At 38.8% G+C, this 18,066-nt stretch overlaps 2 protein-coding genes across 2 annotated transcripts; both read left to right on the top strand.

Moving 5' to 3' along the window:
- Positions 1–1,870: 1,870 nt before the first annotated feature.
- On the top strand, positions 1,871–3,585 carry prl (prolactin). Its single transcript, XM_074696609.1, has 5 exons — positions 1,871–1,918; positions 2,025–2,137; positions 2,233–2,340; positions 2,514–2,696; positions 2,808–3,585. Exons 1-5 carry the CDS (start codon positions 1,876–1,878, stop codon positions 2,985–2,987), a joined length of 627 nt encoding a protein of 208 aa, XP_074552710.1. The 5' UTR covers positions 1,871–1,875; the 3' UTR covers positions 2,988–3,585.
- A 2,119-nt stretch (positions 3,586–5,704) lies between these two features.
- LOC141809478 (dual specificity protein phosphatase 3-like) lies at positions 5,705–13,041 on the top strand. Its single transcript, XM_074696525.1, has 3 exons — positions 5,705–6,113; positions 10,400–10,632; positions 11,604–13,041. Exons 1-3 carry the CDS (start codon positions 5,938–5,940, stop codon positions 11,810–11,812), a joined length of 618 nt encoding a protein of 205 aa, XP_074552626.1. The 5' UTR covers positions 5,705–5,937; the 3' UTR covers positions 11,813–13,041.
- Positions 13,042–18,066: the final 5,025 nt, after the last annotated feature.

Genomic DNA, 18,066 nt, shown 5'->3' with positions numbered 1-18,066 from the left:
CATTACTTTATTGAGCATTGAAGTCTTGTTAATAAACTGGATTTTTCATCAATCCTTTTTTTCCCCTCAACTTTACTGTTATCGGAGTATTTTGCATAGTTTGTTCAGACGTTCAACTGGAAGTTTGAGCTCCCTGAGGGAGAAACGACTCAGAAAATAAGCTGTGCAACTATAGGCCTATAGGACAACAGGCCATATATTTGTAGGTGTGTATATGTCTATAAGACATGTGAGGTATGGGCCTTCCTATCAGTAAAACATGTAATATTTCCCTCAATGATGGTTTCAGTCTGTACTCAAAATGAAACCATTTTAATCATTTTTGTATAAGGGATGGAAAAAGATTGATAACTTAATGACACCTCACATAAAAACAGTCTTCATCACCGAGAAAGCTACATTGAGAACATAATACCAGTGACACAAATTACATCACTGAATAATAATAATAATAATTAACAATAACAACAACAACAACAACAACAACAACAACATAAATTATATTCACACTGCAGACATTTCCTCTGGACAGATATTTAGTTAAGACATGCACCGATCAATCAGTGCTGATTTCCTTAATTTTGGCCCGTCCTTACATATAAAACAGATCTCATATACCTCTGGAAAGGTCTGACAGCCAGCCATTGTTGCTTTTTGCTGAGACCTAAAACGCAGGACACTTAATTGGTTTGTATAAGTTAAAACATAAAGATTATATTGTTTCACAGGTATTGTTCAATGATTGTCAATAAAATGATATTGGAAATTGAAGGTATATGCCATCAGCTATGAAAAATAAACAATAAAAATCGGTATCGGCAGGTCAGGCTTTTTAGAGATCGGTGATCGGTTAAAGTCTAGAAAATGTGATCAGTGTACCCCTAACTTTGTTCAAGCTAGTTGTGTGAACTTGATGTCACCTTATCTGTTCCATGCTTGTCAATTATTTATTTACCTGGTCTATATGCATTTTGGCTCTGCTATTCAAAGTTTGGCCACCAGATGCCCCCATGAGTTTCTCCATCACCATCTCAGCAGTCAGACACATAATATATTGATATTTTGCATAATATGAAATAGAGAAATAGAACTCACATAATACTATAGACCTATTTAAAATAAAGTTTAAATGTTTACCTTCCTCTGTTTTACTTTAGGAGTTGCTGTACAAGTCTTTTGCTGAAAGATGATGTGGGCAGTGTCCCTAAATGTGGCTAAAAGGTCAAAGATTTAATAAATGAAGCATCATGAGTCTGAGGGGCCCAAAATGTAATGTCCTCATATGCAGGTCCTCAGGAAGATAGCATGAAAATTAAAAAATAATGTGAATGTGTGTGTTATTGTATTTTCACATCTAACTAGCAAAGTGCCAACAATGTTTAAGCTAACAACCCTGATAATCAGAAATTAAATGTACAGTTTTGTACTCTGTTTTCATATTTATTTTCTCTAACAAGTGTGGTTTGACTTTAATTAACCCAATAATAAAATATTATTTATCATGCAATCTACTTACCTGCACAACAAGAACTATTCATTGTTTGCTAAGCTACAGAGCACAATGGGAACATTAGTGTTTTTATTCATCAAGCTAATTAAGATCCTGGAGGAACTTTTTCCATCCTTAGCTTTCCAGAACACACAACACCCTCATTACCACTCCAGCTCAAACGCTCACACATAAATTCATGATCCTAGGAGCGCCTTCTGTTGCATCTATGCAAACTCCATGTTTCTCATTATGAGCCCCAACAAGTTCCCAGCAATTAGCTCACTTTTTCTCCTGCATAAACAAAGAGGGAAGGATAGGGAGCTATAAAAGAGAGAGAAGATGGAGAGAAAGAGTGAAGGACAAAGACAGACTAACAGAGAGAGATGGCTCAGAGAAGAACTAAGGGAGGAAAAGTCTTCATGTTGGGTGAGATGAGCTTAGCTTGTCTATTTGATCTAACAAATGTAGAAAAAAGGAAAAGAAATGTCTGTTTTTTTATTTTCAAATGTTAAAGTCATTATTTCCTTCACAGTGTGGTGCATGGTTGCAGCGTGCCGGGCTGTGCCCATAGGTGATCTGCTGGACCGGGCCTCTCAGCGCTCTGACACACTGCATTCCCTCAGCACCATACTCACACATGAGCTGGTCGGTTCCTGGTTTGGAAAGTCCATTGTAGTTTTTCAATGCATGTTGGCAGTTTAGTGTAGTTTTAAAGTATATAATCACCTTTCCCCTTCCAGGACTCTCATTTCCCACCATTAGGACGGGCAATGATGCCACGTCCCTCAATGTGCCACACTTCCTCTCTGCAGACGCCCAGTGATAAGGAGCAAGCCCTTCAAGTATCAGTAAGTGACGGTTCCAGTTTACTTTTCAACCATCAACACTCACAACTGTGACAGTAGCTGCCCTCTGTTGGTCAAATACTTGAAGTACAAGACACCTCTGGTTGCCCCTCTGCTGTATTATGTTCCCTTGCCTCCCAATGAACTGATTTCTTAATATTTGTCAACCTCTCCAGGAGTCAGATCTGCTCTCGTTGGTTCGCTCCCTACTCCAAGCCTGGATAGACCCTCTGATAGTCCTGTCCAACTCTGCAAATAATCTTCCGCATCCAGCCCACAACAGCATATCCAACAAGATCCAGGAGCTGCAAGAGCACTCCAAGAGTCTGGGGGATGGCTTGGATATCCTCTCTGGCAAGGTGTGCAAATGTGGAAAGAGAAAATCAATTTCATTACTTTAAAAATGTTGGAAATGAAAAATATGATGCTCATATGTCTCTTTCTCTTCCTCTGCCTCTTCCCTCCTCCAGATGGGTCCAGCCGCTCAAAGTATCGCTTTTCTCCCCTACAGAGGAGGCAATGATATCGGCCATGATAAGATTTCCAAACTGGCCAACTTCCATTTCCTGTTGTCTTGCTTCAGACGAGACTCCCACAAGATCGACAGCTTCCTTAAAATCCTGCGCTGTCGGGCCGCCAAAATGTGCTAAAGACTGCAGCGGCCTGCTCAACTCATGCAGGAGTCTTTGCTTACAGCTTCTATTGCTTAAAGGTTAGTTTATGTTAAAAAACTTCTCTAAAAGCCTGCAGAAAGTGAGCTTATTTCCTTTGAGAAGGCACCTTTGATACCCAAACATCCACATCACAGATAAAATTCACTAATGAGAAATGAAACATATTAAGCCTTTATTTATATTTTGTCTGCAAACAAAAACATTAGCTTCTTTAATTGAATAAAAGTTGATGTTAGGAAACTGCATTTTGGTCTTGGAGCTGCCAGATTAAACGGATGTTCAGTATTTCTAAATTTCTTTCTAACAGTCATGTTTCCAGCTGGCCTGGCATTTTGGTATCACAATATTTGATAAAAAAAAATTGTCTGTGATTCCTGTGATTTGTACTACCTACTCTATAGGTTTTGTAAAGACAACCTGAGTGAGACAAATGAAACCCATCCACCGGCCTCACACACACATCCTCCTCCACTTTGGGATGCAGGCTTTTTGTGAAAAATAAATGTCTCTGCCTTACTAATGCTTGTCTAATGACAAACTGAAGCATTTGCACTTTAGCTTTAATGCTACTATCTATGAACCCTTTTTGATGTGATAGCCTTGAGCTGCTATATATCTCTAAATGAATGTCATAATAAAATCTCTTGCAAGTGACTTTGTGTGGGGTTTTTTATGGACAGTCTCATTAAGAAAGTTTGAAAAGGCACTTTTTTTTGTAAATTCAAAGCTCTACGAAGAACTTTTACTTTATGTTGACTTTAGCAACTCTTGGTACGTAGCAGTACCTCTTAGCTCTGATAATTTAAATCCTGCATATGTGTTGTGTTTTATCAAAGAATCTCCCCTTGGGTTATTTCAACCTTTCAGTCAAGTGCAAAACTACCCCCAAATATTGAAATAGTATGATGTTAATCATCCACACTGATTCCTACCCCCTGCTACTGGTTTAAGACATTACAAACAGTCATACTGAAATAATCTGTATAATTAATGATGGTCTTGTCTACTTTTATTGGTCTGTGTGAAGCATTTGTGTAAATTTCAGACTAAGTTTTACTATAAATTTCAGAACAAATAAATTCACTCTATATCTTTAACCCACAACAATTAAAATATAATTCTTTAAAGCATAGTTTGGTCATTGTCAACGTGGCTTTGGTAATTGTTTGCCCATACCTCATCAAATGTGATAAAGAAAATGTGTTAGAAGGTTGCTGTCAAAAATAAAGAAAAGAAGAAAGAAAGTGAAAAGACAGAACAAAAATAAAGAAGAAGGAAAAAAAGGAAGGAAACAAGGGAGGAAAAAAAGAAAAAAACCTAGAAAGGAAGTATTGAAATTAAAGGAAAAAAATGAAAGGAAAAACAGCAGGAAAGAAAGATAAAGACTTACCCACAAATGTGTGAGCGTGTGTGAGTATGTTCACAGAGCATACCAACACTTGAACCACTTTCTAAACTTGGGGGGTATTCCACGAAGCTAGCTTAGCTCAAAGCCTGGCTTATTTTGGTTAGCCTTGCTAACTGAGAGTTCGGTTCCACAGACGAGGCTAAGGGCTAGCGTAGCTTGGTAAACATGGTCAATCAGCCAGCCCGACAAGCCTGGTCCCGGGTAGGCTTACGGTCAAGCTTACCTCAGCTGCGTCTCAGGGAAGGTCTGATAGGCTTCCGAAAGATGCCTTGTGAACTGCACGTCTCACATGACCTGTGCCTCTGATGGGAAAATCAAACGATCCTAATAACTCCTAAACGGCAGAGATAGAAAAAAATCCACTCACCGCACAGTGTGCTGATGGCAAAATCAGCAGGTTTTAGACCAAAGCTATTTATTGAACCAGGCTGTAAATGTGTTTTTAAATGCCGTAAAAGTCCATAGTTATGGCTGGGTGTGTACGTGACTTCCGGTCTTTCTGCAGCTAGCCACAAGCGGATTCTCGACGAACAGCGACTTTTGGCCCTTTCGCATAGGCTTCATTTTTACTGACTGGATTTTGCCCCCTTGGAATTTAGGGGCTGCAGCCTATGAAGGCTGAATCTGAAGACCCATTATGTCACAGCGGTGCGTCAAAGCTGTCCTATTTTAAAGGCTCCTCTAAAATGCGACCACCTTTTTCTGGTGATGTGATGAAAAGATTCAGTGTATCCTTCTTCGCCTCACATTTCTTAAGATTCATTGCAGGTGAACAGGGAATATGATGGGCATGACTGAATTATCCAGCTGTGAAGGATTTCTGGCAACACCTGTTATTTCATTTCTGAAAACATTAATAAAAAACAGGAAAAACACTTTCTTTATAAATCTTCTCATTATGGAAAAATTCTGTTCATAAATGTAAAATCTCTTGGGAAAAAAAATCCTTGATTGATTTTTTTGAAGAGGGTATTCAACCAATACATTTAATCAATTCAGTACTTTGAAAAAAGAGAGGCAGTTAACCTGAAACAGCTGACACTTCATAATTTTTTTTGGAATTGATCTAAAAAAAACCTGGCACTTGTCTAAATATTGCAAATTATTTTACTTTAAAGCTTTACTGTTTTTTATGACGTGATTGTGGTTCTATAAGAATAAAAAAAAACACAAAAAATTGAACAAAAAAAGTGTTTTAAATGTAAACTTTTTGTTTTCATGTGTTTAAAAAGCTTGCGAATTTATGTGACATTACCAATGTGAGCCTGACAGGTGAGGGCGGCGCAGCGTGACGCTGAGTGACAAACAGCAAATGCTCCGTAGACCAGACCGTCTCTATTCAGTTCAGCCTTCGCGGTCTATGCAGGCTGTAAAGGCCGGGTGCTCCGTAGACGGCGGTAGACCCTGAACCGGGACACAGCGAGAGAGCAAGCAGCCGTCTGGCTGGTAAACCGACTCCTGTCCGCCACATTCACCCCCCTTTTCTTTCCCCGTGAGTGTGTGTGTGCTGGAAGTACCATGAAGAATAAACACAGCCAACAGGTGAAGACAGCGGCTCAGGACGGACTCGACATGTCGAGCTTTGAGGTGTCTCTGCAGCAGCTCAACGATCTGTTGACGGACGAGAGCGGCTTCTACAGCTGGCCGACCAAACACTTCCACGAGGTTTACCCGAGGATCTACGTGGGCAATGCGTGAGCAAAATTTATTTTATTACAGTGAGGAATTTCGAACATTATCATTACTTCACATAGGATACCCATAGATTGTGTGATATTCCACGTCCTGGATCCCCCAGTGATGCTCTAGAATAATCTCGAATATTAGAGATTTGAAATAACATGGAACTCTGCCAGGTTGCAACCATATTCTGAATTATTTAGACAAAGGATATTTAGGATGTGTTTACAGAAATCTTTTTATCTCAGCGACTGCTAACAGTCCACTGAAGCAGATCTTTCAGGGTTGAATAGTTTAGAAGCTTGATTAATTTTTAAAGAGTTGGAGAATGTTATGAAAAGACAAAATGGAGCAGAGTGAGAGGAAGGCAGAGCTGCCAGTGATGGAGAATTTGGAATTAGCTTGAGTTCTTAACCTATTATTCCTTATAAATGATAACATCTCCAGTGACCTACTTCTGCTTCTGCAGTTGTCATTTCTGACCTCTATGTCAGAAAAAGGCAGACACATTTACACAGAACTTACACCCTAAATCAGGCATCCTGTGTTCAGCATGGGATCAGATTTAATGAAAGAGTAATATGAATGTAATGCTGTTTGTAATGATCTTACAAGGCAATGAACCCTGCAAAAAATATATGATCTTTGCACATGTATAATTTTGAAGTGTCAATCATAACTGGGACTACAAGGCATGAGAAGTGCCCCTCTGACTACTTTTCATGAGAATTTCTGAAAATCAATAGGAATTTTCCTCAACTTACATTGACTACATTATCTTTATCATGTGTAAATATTAACAATTTTGTTTTGATATTAAGCAATGCATGCAAAAAAGTCTAATGCAACATTCCAAAATCAAGTTGATTACAAAAAAAAAACAAAAATGAGACAAAATTTCCAGGGAAATTTCGGAAAAATTCATTTAAGATGAAAGAAAAAAAAAAACCTGAAAATGTCCAGTGTTCCCAAGCTAAAATTCCCTTGGAAATTTGCTGGAAATTTTCCACCCATTTGCAACCCTGGTTACCACTACTGTGTTGATAAGAATATATTGACCAGCTGTCTATACATGCTGAGAGTGAACATCAAGTTTGAGCCTAATACAGCAAGCTAGCTTACTAAATTTAAAGCTGGAAAATGTAAAGTGAGGTTTGTGGCTTAAAGAAGGGGTATTGTGCTTTCCCATATTTTCACTGTGGATGTACAGTGACAATGCTCAATACATTCCCTTTAAAAATAGCGTGAGATCTTCGTCAGACTTACTGAAAAGGATCTTCTATGTTGAAAGAGGACTGGCTTACACACCAAGGTGTATGCACAGCTCCAGACTGGCCAATCAGAAAGAAGGGGGTTTCTGAACCAGTGCCCCTTAAAGAGACAGCAGCTATATTTCAGATAGAGGCTTGATTAAGAGTTTTTCTAAAACATCAGTGTGAGAAAAAATATTATTTTTTGATCTGTGTATTGTGTAAAGCTACCAAGGGGGTATTGGAAGGATGGTATAAAGCCTAAAGGACCATACCCCTTCTTTAATGTTGTCTATTGGTGGGTCTACTCTTGAGAAAAGGAAATTAATTGAATTCATAGAACGGGAAACGACTGTTTTCTGTGCTCAGTCTCAAACAACAGCCAACAATGAGCCGGTTTGAATGACATCTGTAGATTGATAGAATTATATGACTGATTCAACCTGTCCTCACTGCGTTGTGTGAAAATCGTTGTAAACAATAGCAATAACAACACACAACAGGTGATTTTGATTGCACTGAGGATGATCACAGCTCTTCATCACATACTGACATGAAATACAGCATCCTTAGCTCCACACCAGCCTCCCGACAATATGTTTGTTTTAATTATTAAATGCTCTGCTTCTAAAAGAAGCTTTCAGAGGATTTTTTTTATCCAGTACAGTGAGCTACGGAGGTGTGTTACAAAAGAGAAAGTCTCCCAGGTGCCTTTATAAAAAAAGAACAGGCAGAGCTTGAACCCTTGTGTAAAACCCTGACATTTGTCCTCTCAGAGCAAATTATTTCACACCTATTGACCAATCCAGCATCTACTGAGAAAGCTGCACCTGCAAATCAGTCTATCCAAGCTTTATGTTTTGGTTTTGGTGTATCTGTCCTGGTTTCTCTGTCTAACAGCCTGCTAGACATTTTTTTTTTTAAATGTGGAGGCGTGACGTTGCACCAGTGTGCATCAGCTCTATTTTTAGCTCCTCTCATCTAAGAGGCAGGAGGTGCCAAGTGGAACAGCAATCCCAGAGTTTCACAGTGAGATGCATCAGATCTATTTTTCATAACACTGCAGCTTTATGCAACACGGAGGATAAGTGAAAGAAACAACACCTTATATTTCAGATTTGAGTCAATGTTTTTAAAAGAACGAAAGTAGAACACCTTTTCCCAGAAGTCTCTCATTACTTCAGTCTTTTTCGATGAAGACTGTTCATGAAACACATCTGGCATCATTTCACAGGCATTGTGTTTTTTAACTAAATGGAGCTAAGATTTCAAAAAGATGTGAAGGAATGCATGTTGATGCAAAATTAGTTCATCAGAATGATCAGCTGGTGGTGCTAATACTCCACCCAGATGTCACTCTACAACCGAGAAGATGATAAACAAGATGTCCCAGCTTGAAAAACCCTGATATTGCAACATATGAACCCTCTTGTTTGTGGCTCCTTAGAGATCTTTTTGTTTTAAACCTATTTGTTTTTGAGCGGATTGTAAACTACACTGGACATGTTTGTTTCAACTGCACTTTTTCCACATTTGTTAAAATACCTCCTGCGCAAGAATTTCCTCCTTTTTTCCTTATTTCTATTTAAAAGAAAAAATCTGTAGAATAGGGAAAAGATGCAATAAATTAGGCTAACAGAGCAGTCAAGAGAAATTGAGAAGAGGGTTTTGGGGGTTATTCTAAGTCACCAGTTTTACAGGCCTCATGAGTTCATATTCATAGCGTGATAGCTGAATGTTTTCCAAGGCTATGATGGAGAATAAATTACTTTATTCTATGAGTAAGAAGTTTTTAACACTGGCTACAAATAGTGACTTAAAGGTCCCATATTATGCTCCTTTTCTGCAGTTTATTATGGATCATTGATGTCTTCATGAAATGGTAGTTACATGTTTTGGTCCAAAAAGCCAATTAATCAAGCACAGCAGCATTGTTTCCAGGCTCTCATAGCCCCTCCGTTCAGAATGGTCTGATTTAGTGGGCGTGGCTTCATATGTAAATGAGCCACCGCTGATACCACCCCGCTCTTCCACGTCACTGAGAGCAGTGCCACGAGCTCCGAGTGCACTATGTTTAGAAAACAGCGAAGCTTGTTTACCGTAACATTACAGGCAAAAAACAACAGGCTAACCGCAGCTAAAGTTAGCATCCTGGAGCTAACACAGAGACAGGGGGGGCCCTGGGGAAAATCTCTTACATCTGCTCCCCAGCACACAGCATCTAAAATACTCACATTTCCAGGGTCTGAGGTTTATTGGGGGATGGTTGGTAATGCGCTTGAATGCAGGACCAGTCTATTTGCTAGCCCTCTGTTGTACTGTCCAAAGTTGGAAAAGCAGTCAGCCGTGAAGTGACTAGCACACACATGCACAGTTTTACTGAGTGTAGCTGGCACATTTCCTTGATAAATGAACTCTTGCCACTTAGTCTTGTCTTCTTCTGAGATGGGAAGCTTGTGCATGGAACTATGTTTTACAGCCAAAAACAGCCACACTCCTCCCCTCTTCTCTCCAGCAGCAGGTAGAGGGGTGGGTGGGGAGGGGGTTCGGGGTTATCTGCTGGACCAATCAGGTTAGACTTGCTCCTGATTGGTCAAAAAAGGGAGGCTGATGCCGGCAAACCCCGGAAATTCCAAACAGCTCATTTTAGGTCAGGATCTTTCACAAGCACTACTCAGTTCAGGTTTTGTCATTAAATGTCACATTTTGTGGGCTGGGAGGAAAGCTAAAAAAACACAAATTTCACTAAAAGACTTAATAAAGTGATTTTTGCATAATATTGGACCTTTAAAGAATGCTGACATATCATATAGATGAACACCAATACATCAAACAGCTTCCTGCACAAAAACGTTTCACATCACAAGTTCATACGGTTAGCCTGCAGCTGCCAAAAATTAAATTTGCACTTGAGAAAGAACAAATAAACAAGGACTTGGTGCTTCACTAATATGAGCCACTAAAAGCTTCAATTAAGATCCTTTGGAACTGTCTTGTTCCAATCCCTAAAAATAACACAATGTTCTTTTCTGTTTCCCAATCTTCCGCAGGTTTGTAGCAACAAATGTGTTACGTCTCAAACGCCTAGGGATCACACACGTCCTGAACGCCGCAGAGGGAAACTCCTTCATGCATGTCAACACCAATGCTGAGTCATACGCGGGCACAGGTATCATCTACCATGGTGTGGCGGCCAGTGATACGGACCACTTCGACATCAGTGTTTACTTTGAGGAGGCGGCAGACTTCATTGAAAAGGCCATGGCTTACAAGAACGGAAAAGGTTAGAGGGCAGAAGTGATGGAGTAAACCTGAAATGAAGGGTTGCTGTGTCTCTCACCAAGTAACTTTGCATTTGCAGGAAATAAAAACAACTCTTGACGTCAGGCAGCTCAAATACATGTAAACCATGATATGAGAGGTTGACTTCTGTAAAACATTCAATTTCACTTTCATGTCAAAGAGGTGACCCCCTGCTGTGGCTAGTCCAAGAACCGACAAAAAAAAATGAAAATAAGCCTAATATATTTGATTTAGCTGATTGGTTAAAAATGAACTAATCTTTGTGCACACATGGTTGTTTTCATGGTTTAACGTAAAACTTAGTTCCTATTCTTGGTTTATCTTTTTACAACATTGGATGAAATGTGCAATTGGAAATATTTTCTTCACTGCAAAAAAACTGAAATTTTATGGAGTGTTTTTATCGTATTTTAAATACAAATGGTCTTTTATACTTGATATGAGCCACATTCAACTGGTCAGTCAAGAAAAATGTCTTGTTTCAGGTTAACTAAAGACAAAAATGAAATCTGAATTGCTTGGAAGAAGTTTAAAAAAATCTGTCAATGTAACAAGAAAAAACTGCCTGAAAATTTGCTTAAAACCAGAAAAATGTCTTAATACAAATAACTTTTCTTTCGTTCCATCAGCAGATTTTTTTTTTAACTTGTTTCAAGCAATTCAGACCTCAATTTAGTCTCAAAGTAATTTGAAATACATTTCATACATTTTTCATGACTGGTCAGGTGAATGAGATATTGAGAAAATATTGATATATTGAAAAAAAAAAAATAATATATTGAAAAATATTGAGATTAAAAAACATTTTCTATTGAAAATAAGACAAAACACTTGATAAGATTTCAGTTTTTTCCAGTGTTCGTAATTCTGGAAGGTATTTCTTGATTTAAAACTTTTTTTTTTTTTTTAACAAATTTCTTTTTTTGCATTTCCCTTTCCCTTTCTCTGCAGGTAAAGTGTATGTCCATTGCAGGGAAGGCTACAGCCGCTCGCCTACTTTAGTCATCGCCTACTTGATGCTTCGCCAGAACATGGACGTTCACACCGCTCTAGCCATGGTGCGCCAGAAAAGAGAGATCGGACCAAATGATGGCTTCTTGAGGCAGCTCTGCCACCTGAACCAGAGGCTGGCTGCTGAGGGAAGGTTCTGGAACAAATGAGGCGAGCCTCTACATGGATAGAAAGATAGATAGGTCGATAGACTGTCAATTTTGGAGAACAAAAGTGTGTGTTGTGACACGTCACTTGCTTTATTACGCCACAGATCTGTGAGGAAATGTTGAGGAGTAGTTGAGAACACATCCTGTTCTCTGTTTTAAAGGCTGACAGCATTGAGTGTATTTAAAGAATACAAATTGTTACATCGTATAAACAATCTTTTACATATATTTAAAACATTTTAACCATACTTTAACACGAGTAACACTGGTGATGTGCTGCTTATACATTATAACATGTAAACTCAACAACACAGCATTCACAACTGTGTTAACATACTATCACAGGTGATCTATTTATAGGCATACTGTCCATGTCCCCTATAGTTTGGTGTTTCCTGCCACTCACTATTCCAGAAAACAAAATCAAAGTACGTTGAAATTTATGAAAGAAAAAAAATGGTGGAAGTGGCTCGGTACTGACAACTGCCTCTCATCCATCGTTGACGTTTAGTTGTCTTGGCGTTGTGCACCGTCCTGGCACTCCCTCCTGCAAACACTGCCAAATCTCTCAGTCTCAGCCAGATATTGAGTGGACACTGTGATTTTTTCGTATCAAATCAGATTTTCAGAATTAAATAAAACATGGGACATTTTTTTGTCCAGTATGCCTGGTGCATTTGAGAAAACTGCCAAATCTTGTATCTGCATTGCACTTATGTCTAGAAGCCTGCCTCAGTAAGAAATGTTCTGCAGTTATGGTGCTTTGTGGGAACTTTTAAGGCTTATATAAGATTAAGTCAATCCTATGTTGAATTTTTGAAGCGATGATTATTCCTTTAACTGCTGAAAAAAAATAGAAAGTCTACAATTTTAAATCTAACACTGCCAGACTTTAAAGTACACTTGCTTCTCACACTTATTCCACATCAGTGTGTTTACATTTGTGCCTGTTTGTCAGAGTACATGAGTTTTTATGCATGCTTTCCACTGAATGTGTGAGTTGTTGTGTATTTTGTAGCACACTAATGTAGCTGAGTGTAATACTGACTCCCACTGTGCATTACTGTGTGTATTGTTGATCACTCTGTGCTTTATCAGGCGTGTAGGTTGTGAATCATCGTGTGCATCGCTGAGTAGCTGTGATTGGTCAGCTTTCATTGAGCCCCACAGATTCTGGGACTGCTTATATAAAGTGCACTTTATCTAATGACACTTGTGATTGTTGTCACTCTTTTTCATACATTCAGTAATAAACTGAGAATGAAACTGAGATTTGTTTGAGCTTTTTTTTGTTTTGTGTGGTGGTTTGGCCAGTACTGTGTAGCAAAAGTAATCTCTGTCATTTTTTATGTTAAGCTTCTTTAAAGAGGGGGTATTGGACCACAGATGGCCTAATAGTCTAGGTCGCATTTAATGAGGTTCGTCCCTAGATTCGAATCGAGCCTGTGGTCTCTTTCCTGGATGTCATTCCTTACTCTCCCCGTTTCCTGCTCTACTTACTATCCTCTTCTTTCTGATTAATGGCATGAAAAAAACCATTAAAAAATAACCTTAAAGAGCGGGTATTGTGGGAAAAAAATAGCAAAACCAAACAAAAAACTAGAGCAAACAAAAAAGTTAGGGGTGAGCCCATCACAACTTTCTGGCCAATCAACCGATCTTTAAAAAGCCTGACCTGCTGATACCGATTTTTAAATTTTATTTTTTATTTTTTATAAATGACAGCATATACCTTTAATGTTCCAATCCTATATTATTGAAAATCATTGAACAATACCTGTGAAACAATAAAATCTTTATGTTTCAGCTGTAACAACCAATAAAGTGTCCTGAGTTTTAGGTCCCAGAGCAAAAAGTGACAATGGCTGGCCGTCAGACCTTCCAAGAGGTATATAAGATCAGTTTCATTCAAGGCCGATCACCCCAAAATTAAGAGAATCGGGTTCAAAAGAATCCAACATTTTCTCATCCTGTTATATGAGTATACTGTTTGTTTCTGTCTCTTTTAGACTCCAAACACCTCTTCATCTGATTGGCCAGCCTGTTGGGTGCAGAGCTATGGGCAAACCTTGGTATTTGAGGCCCATCCCCTGAATGTGACATAAACTTACACAGAAATCCATTTGCAATGACCTCTAAATTTCAGCAAATCTCGAGAAGATCTCGTGCTTTTTCTGGAGAGGGCCTTTCAGACCAGGTTGCAGACAGATTCAAGCACTTTGACAATGTTTGAATTTGCAGTGGTTTCAATATCTGCAACATCCTGCATTGTTACTTTATGTTCATGCTTAAAATATTGGAAAGCATACTACTCTTACTTTAAAGAGTACTTAGTGGCACTGAAAGCGGGCTAAAAACACCTTAACGGAAGCAGAGATAGAAAAAAAGTGAGATACAGGATTAACTCTGGCTGTCTGCCTGTCATGTAACACTCCCTCCCATACAAGTCCATACATGATGTCTGAGATAACAGCTGAAAGCTACATGTAAATGATGCAGCTGGTGCACCAGCCAACACATTAACACTTTTTCATGAGAGCCAATGATGGTTTCCAAGCCTTTCAAACACATACAAGGACTGATAATAAAGAAAATACTCAGTATGGCTGAATATACTTCTCTGATGATAACATCGTAATCAAGTTTCTGATCATGAACATTATGTTCTAGCCTGACTTCTGTCACTGTGGTCAGTAACTACTTTGTCCTGTAGAGGGAGCAGTGGGACTATTGTTGTTGTACAAGTGCTGGGATCATTGAAGGGTCACTGATTCAAAATGCATGGTGCATCTTCATCAACTCATTAGATTTAAAAAAGGTAATCCGTCTTGTATTCATATTCCTTACATGTCAAATAGTTTGGGCCATTTGTTGTAACATTAATAATTCTGGTGCATATGTCCTAAAAATCTGACTCTCAGAGTTGTTTTTGAACCATAATTAAAAAAAACAAAAACAAAAAAACAAGGATTTCAAATGCAGAAGTGATAAACTAAAGGAAACAATTCACTTATTCATTTAAATACCTGATGGGGACTCCTTCACATTAAACCAGAGCATCAGGATCAATGCAGCCTGTGGCACCACTGTTATTGTGGCACAAGATGCTGTATAATTCAGCAGCCATCCTCTTTATAACATCGTACAGTTTCACAACCGGTGTGCTGAGTTGACTGACTAGCCAAGCAATCTACAAACTGTGATTGGTTTTGGCATTGTGGGCAGGTGCTAAATCCTGCTTGGAAAGGAGTTTGTTTTTCTCTTTATAAGCTATTCAGACATCATTTTTGTCTTTTGAATATCTCAATACATCTTTTTTTCTGGATGGTGTTGGTACATGGGACATGTGATGAGGAATAATGATAGAAAAATTCATACCTGACTTATATCATTAATGCATCAATCCAGAAAGTGCAGGTATTTGATGTAAACAAACAATCAATACATCAGGATAAAAAAAACCATCTAGTTACATTTTAAGTCCATGTCAATTTTAACATGGTAAGGGTTAGATTGGCCATTTCTACTCGCGTTTGGTTCCTTTGTCTGCCTGCAGCAGTTTGAGACTGAGGCCTACAGGGTGGAGTTTTATCAGGTCTGGTGGGTGTGTTTCAGGCAAGATCGACAGATCCTGGATGCAGGGGATGACAGACTTGTACACGTCTGAAGAGTGGGCTTTGCACTCTGAGCAACAGTCTCTTTCTGACACCAGCCTCAAACCACTCCCGGTGGCACTCTCCCCTGTTCTTAAATTATAACTAGTCTGGACAAATTCACTCAAGGCTTCAGTCATCCCTTTGCACTTTCTCTATCACATATGTCCCTTCTGGTTATCTTTCCAATTATACACTATGGCTCTGATCTCTGCTCACAGACAGCCTTTTCAGCATTGACCTTCTGAGGCAGGATCACGGTCAGGTCAGCAGTCTGATATTTTGAGATTGTCTTTATATTTTATATTTTTCTCTCCAGACCTACATTCAGGACTCTCTTTTGCCTTTTTTTTGATAAAACTGAGTAAGTTTTTTTTCATCTAATAACAAAAAAGCAGTTTTTCAGACTCCAACACCCTGATGTCTTAAACACGGACAGTTTGTGGTTCACTCATCACAAAAAAGAGACACCTCTCAGTCACTGCTTAGTTGTGCTCCCCTTTAATTTCCTGTAACCTTTCCAAAGGCCTTTCGATGATAGGCCCCTTCTACCTTTTTCATGGATGTGTGAGTGTGTGTGTGTGTGTGTGTGTGTGTGTGTGTGTGTGTGTGTGTGTGTGTGTGTGTGTGTGTGTGTGTGTGTGTGTGTGTGTGTGTGTGTGTGTGTACATTCCACAAATTTTTGAGGTCAACCTGTTTTGGGGCCTCTCTCTTTCACTCTCAGCTTTCCCTCTTAGTTATTTTTTCTTTGTCATCTCTGTCTTTACACGTACTCTCTCTCATTTCTTTTTTGTCTGATGGTCTCTTTCCCTCCATGCTTTTTGCTTGTCACTCTCTTCATCCCTGTCCTTGTCTGACACATGGAGTTGACACAGGGCCATGTCTGTCAGGAGAGGAGGGTAACTCCCTTACATAACACCAGTCTGCATGAATGACCCCATGGGGGCAGGACAGACATGTGTTCTCAAATCTGTGTGTGTGTGTGTGTGTGTGTGTGTGTGTGTGTGTGTGTGTGTGTGTGTGTGTGTGTGTGTGTGTGTGTGTGTGTGTGTGTGTGTGAGAAAGTCAGGTGGATGTGTGTTTGAAAACATGTGTGCCTGTCATACTGGTGTTACATTTCTGTGTATTATCAATATTCATAGCAAAGTAAAAATCTTTCAAACTTTGTTTTTAAGAACTCAAAGGGAGGCTGAGAGTCTGGGTACAAAGAACAGGAAATGCTCTAAATGTGACTTCCTGCCTGCAGCCTGCAACACAGTAAAGATTATAATTTTTAAAGAAGGTCCAGCCTCAAAAAATAAATAGATGAAAATTAAATAGATAAATAAATAAATAATAAAAATCAATAAGTAAATGAAAAGTCAGAATGCATTATTCTGGGGCTGCACCCAATAAGCCCCCCCTGGCCCCTCTGAACACACCCCTGCTAACCAAAGCAATTTCAGTGTATTGAATATACTGACTCATGATCTACATTAACCCCTTCAATCCTTTTTACCTGCAAAATAAGTTCATGCATTTCATTTCTTGGACCCCCCTTGTACATAATACATATGCTTTTATTTTCATTTATTTTTATGATGAGTATTATTCTATTACTATCATTATTTATCTAATAGAATAATTTAAAATATTTTCAAACAAGCACTTAAAGGGATTCCAGGAGTAAAAAAAAAAGAAAAGAGAAGTGCTTCAAATATTGTTGCAAGCGGAATTTAATGGGTTAAAGCTCCACTGTCTTCCTCATATATTTGATGTGATGTGTTAGGCTCATTCTTCGATGTTTGTTTTCAGGGAGTGTTGCAAAAACTAAGCAGCTTACGAGCATTAGATCAGAAACAAGAAATCCTAAAATAATAAAGCCACTAAAAGACGATTTACGCTTGGTTTATCTTCGAATCTGGGGCAGTCCTAATCATTCTGACTTGTTATTTAAAGAGCCTCGTGGTTTGCTGTATTTTTGCCGTATTTTACACCCCATGCCTAAATTAAAAGTGTGTCTTTTACAGCAATGAGTGTGACTAAAGATGGCCACTCTCAGGGGGAACCCGGTGTCCTGCTGCGAGGAATGACTTCCCGAAGGCTTCTGGCTTCTAAGAAACTGTCAGACGTGGGCTTTAATTAAATTAGTGAGAGCTGTAGCTGGATTAATGATCAGCTAATCTGCAGCTGGTATTAGTTTCATATCTGACATACTAATATGAGAGTGTGATCATGTTTTTTAAAGTCTGGGAATATGCACATTTTACATTATTGCAGTAAAGAAGACAAAGAAATAAGTTACCATATTTATGACTTTTATGAACCATGCATTTTAAAGACTCAAAGAGATTCTTGTATGCTATGTTTGTATGAATGGATTCTCCTGTCTTTGTCAGAAGCATAGTGAACACTGCTGCTGTCTGCTTTTGCTAGGTCACTAGTGGAAATGAGATATTGAAATCTCATTCAGTTTTCTCTTGGTTGGGTAAAGGCTAAATGATTGATAATGACAGTCAAGATAAAGAAAAAATGAAGAGATGGGCTGTGGGTTTTTATCACATTAGAGGCATTACATCAGGACAAATAGATTTCATCTGATGGATTAGTATTTTTTTCAAA

The sequence above is a fragment of the Halichoeres trimaculatus genome, unplaced genomic scaffold (assembly GCF_033239565.1).
Source record: "Halichoeres trimaculatus isolate MK-OKI-2021-1 unplaced genomic scaffold, fHalTri1.1 fHalTri1_scaffold_20, whole genome shotgun sequence".
In the NCBI taxonomy this organism is placed as follows: Eukaryota; Metazoa; Chordata; class Actinopteri; order Labriformes; family Labridae; genus Halichoeres; species Halichoeres trimaculatus.
The sequence above is the reverse complement of the archived record's forward strand: the minus strand, read 5'-3'. Positions and strand labels throughout refer to the sequence as shown.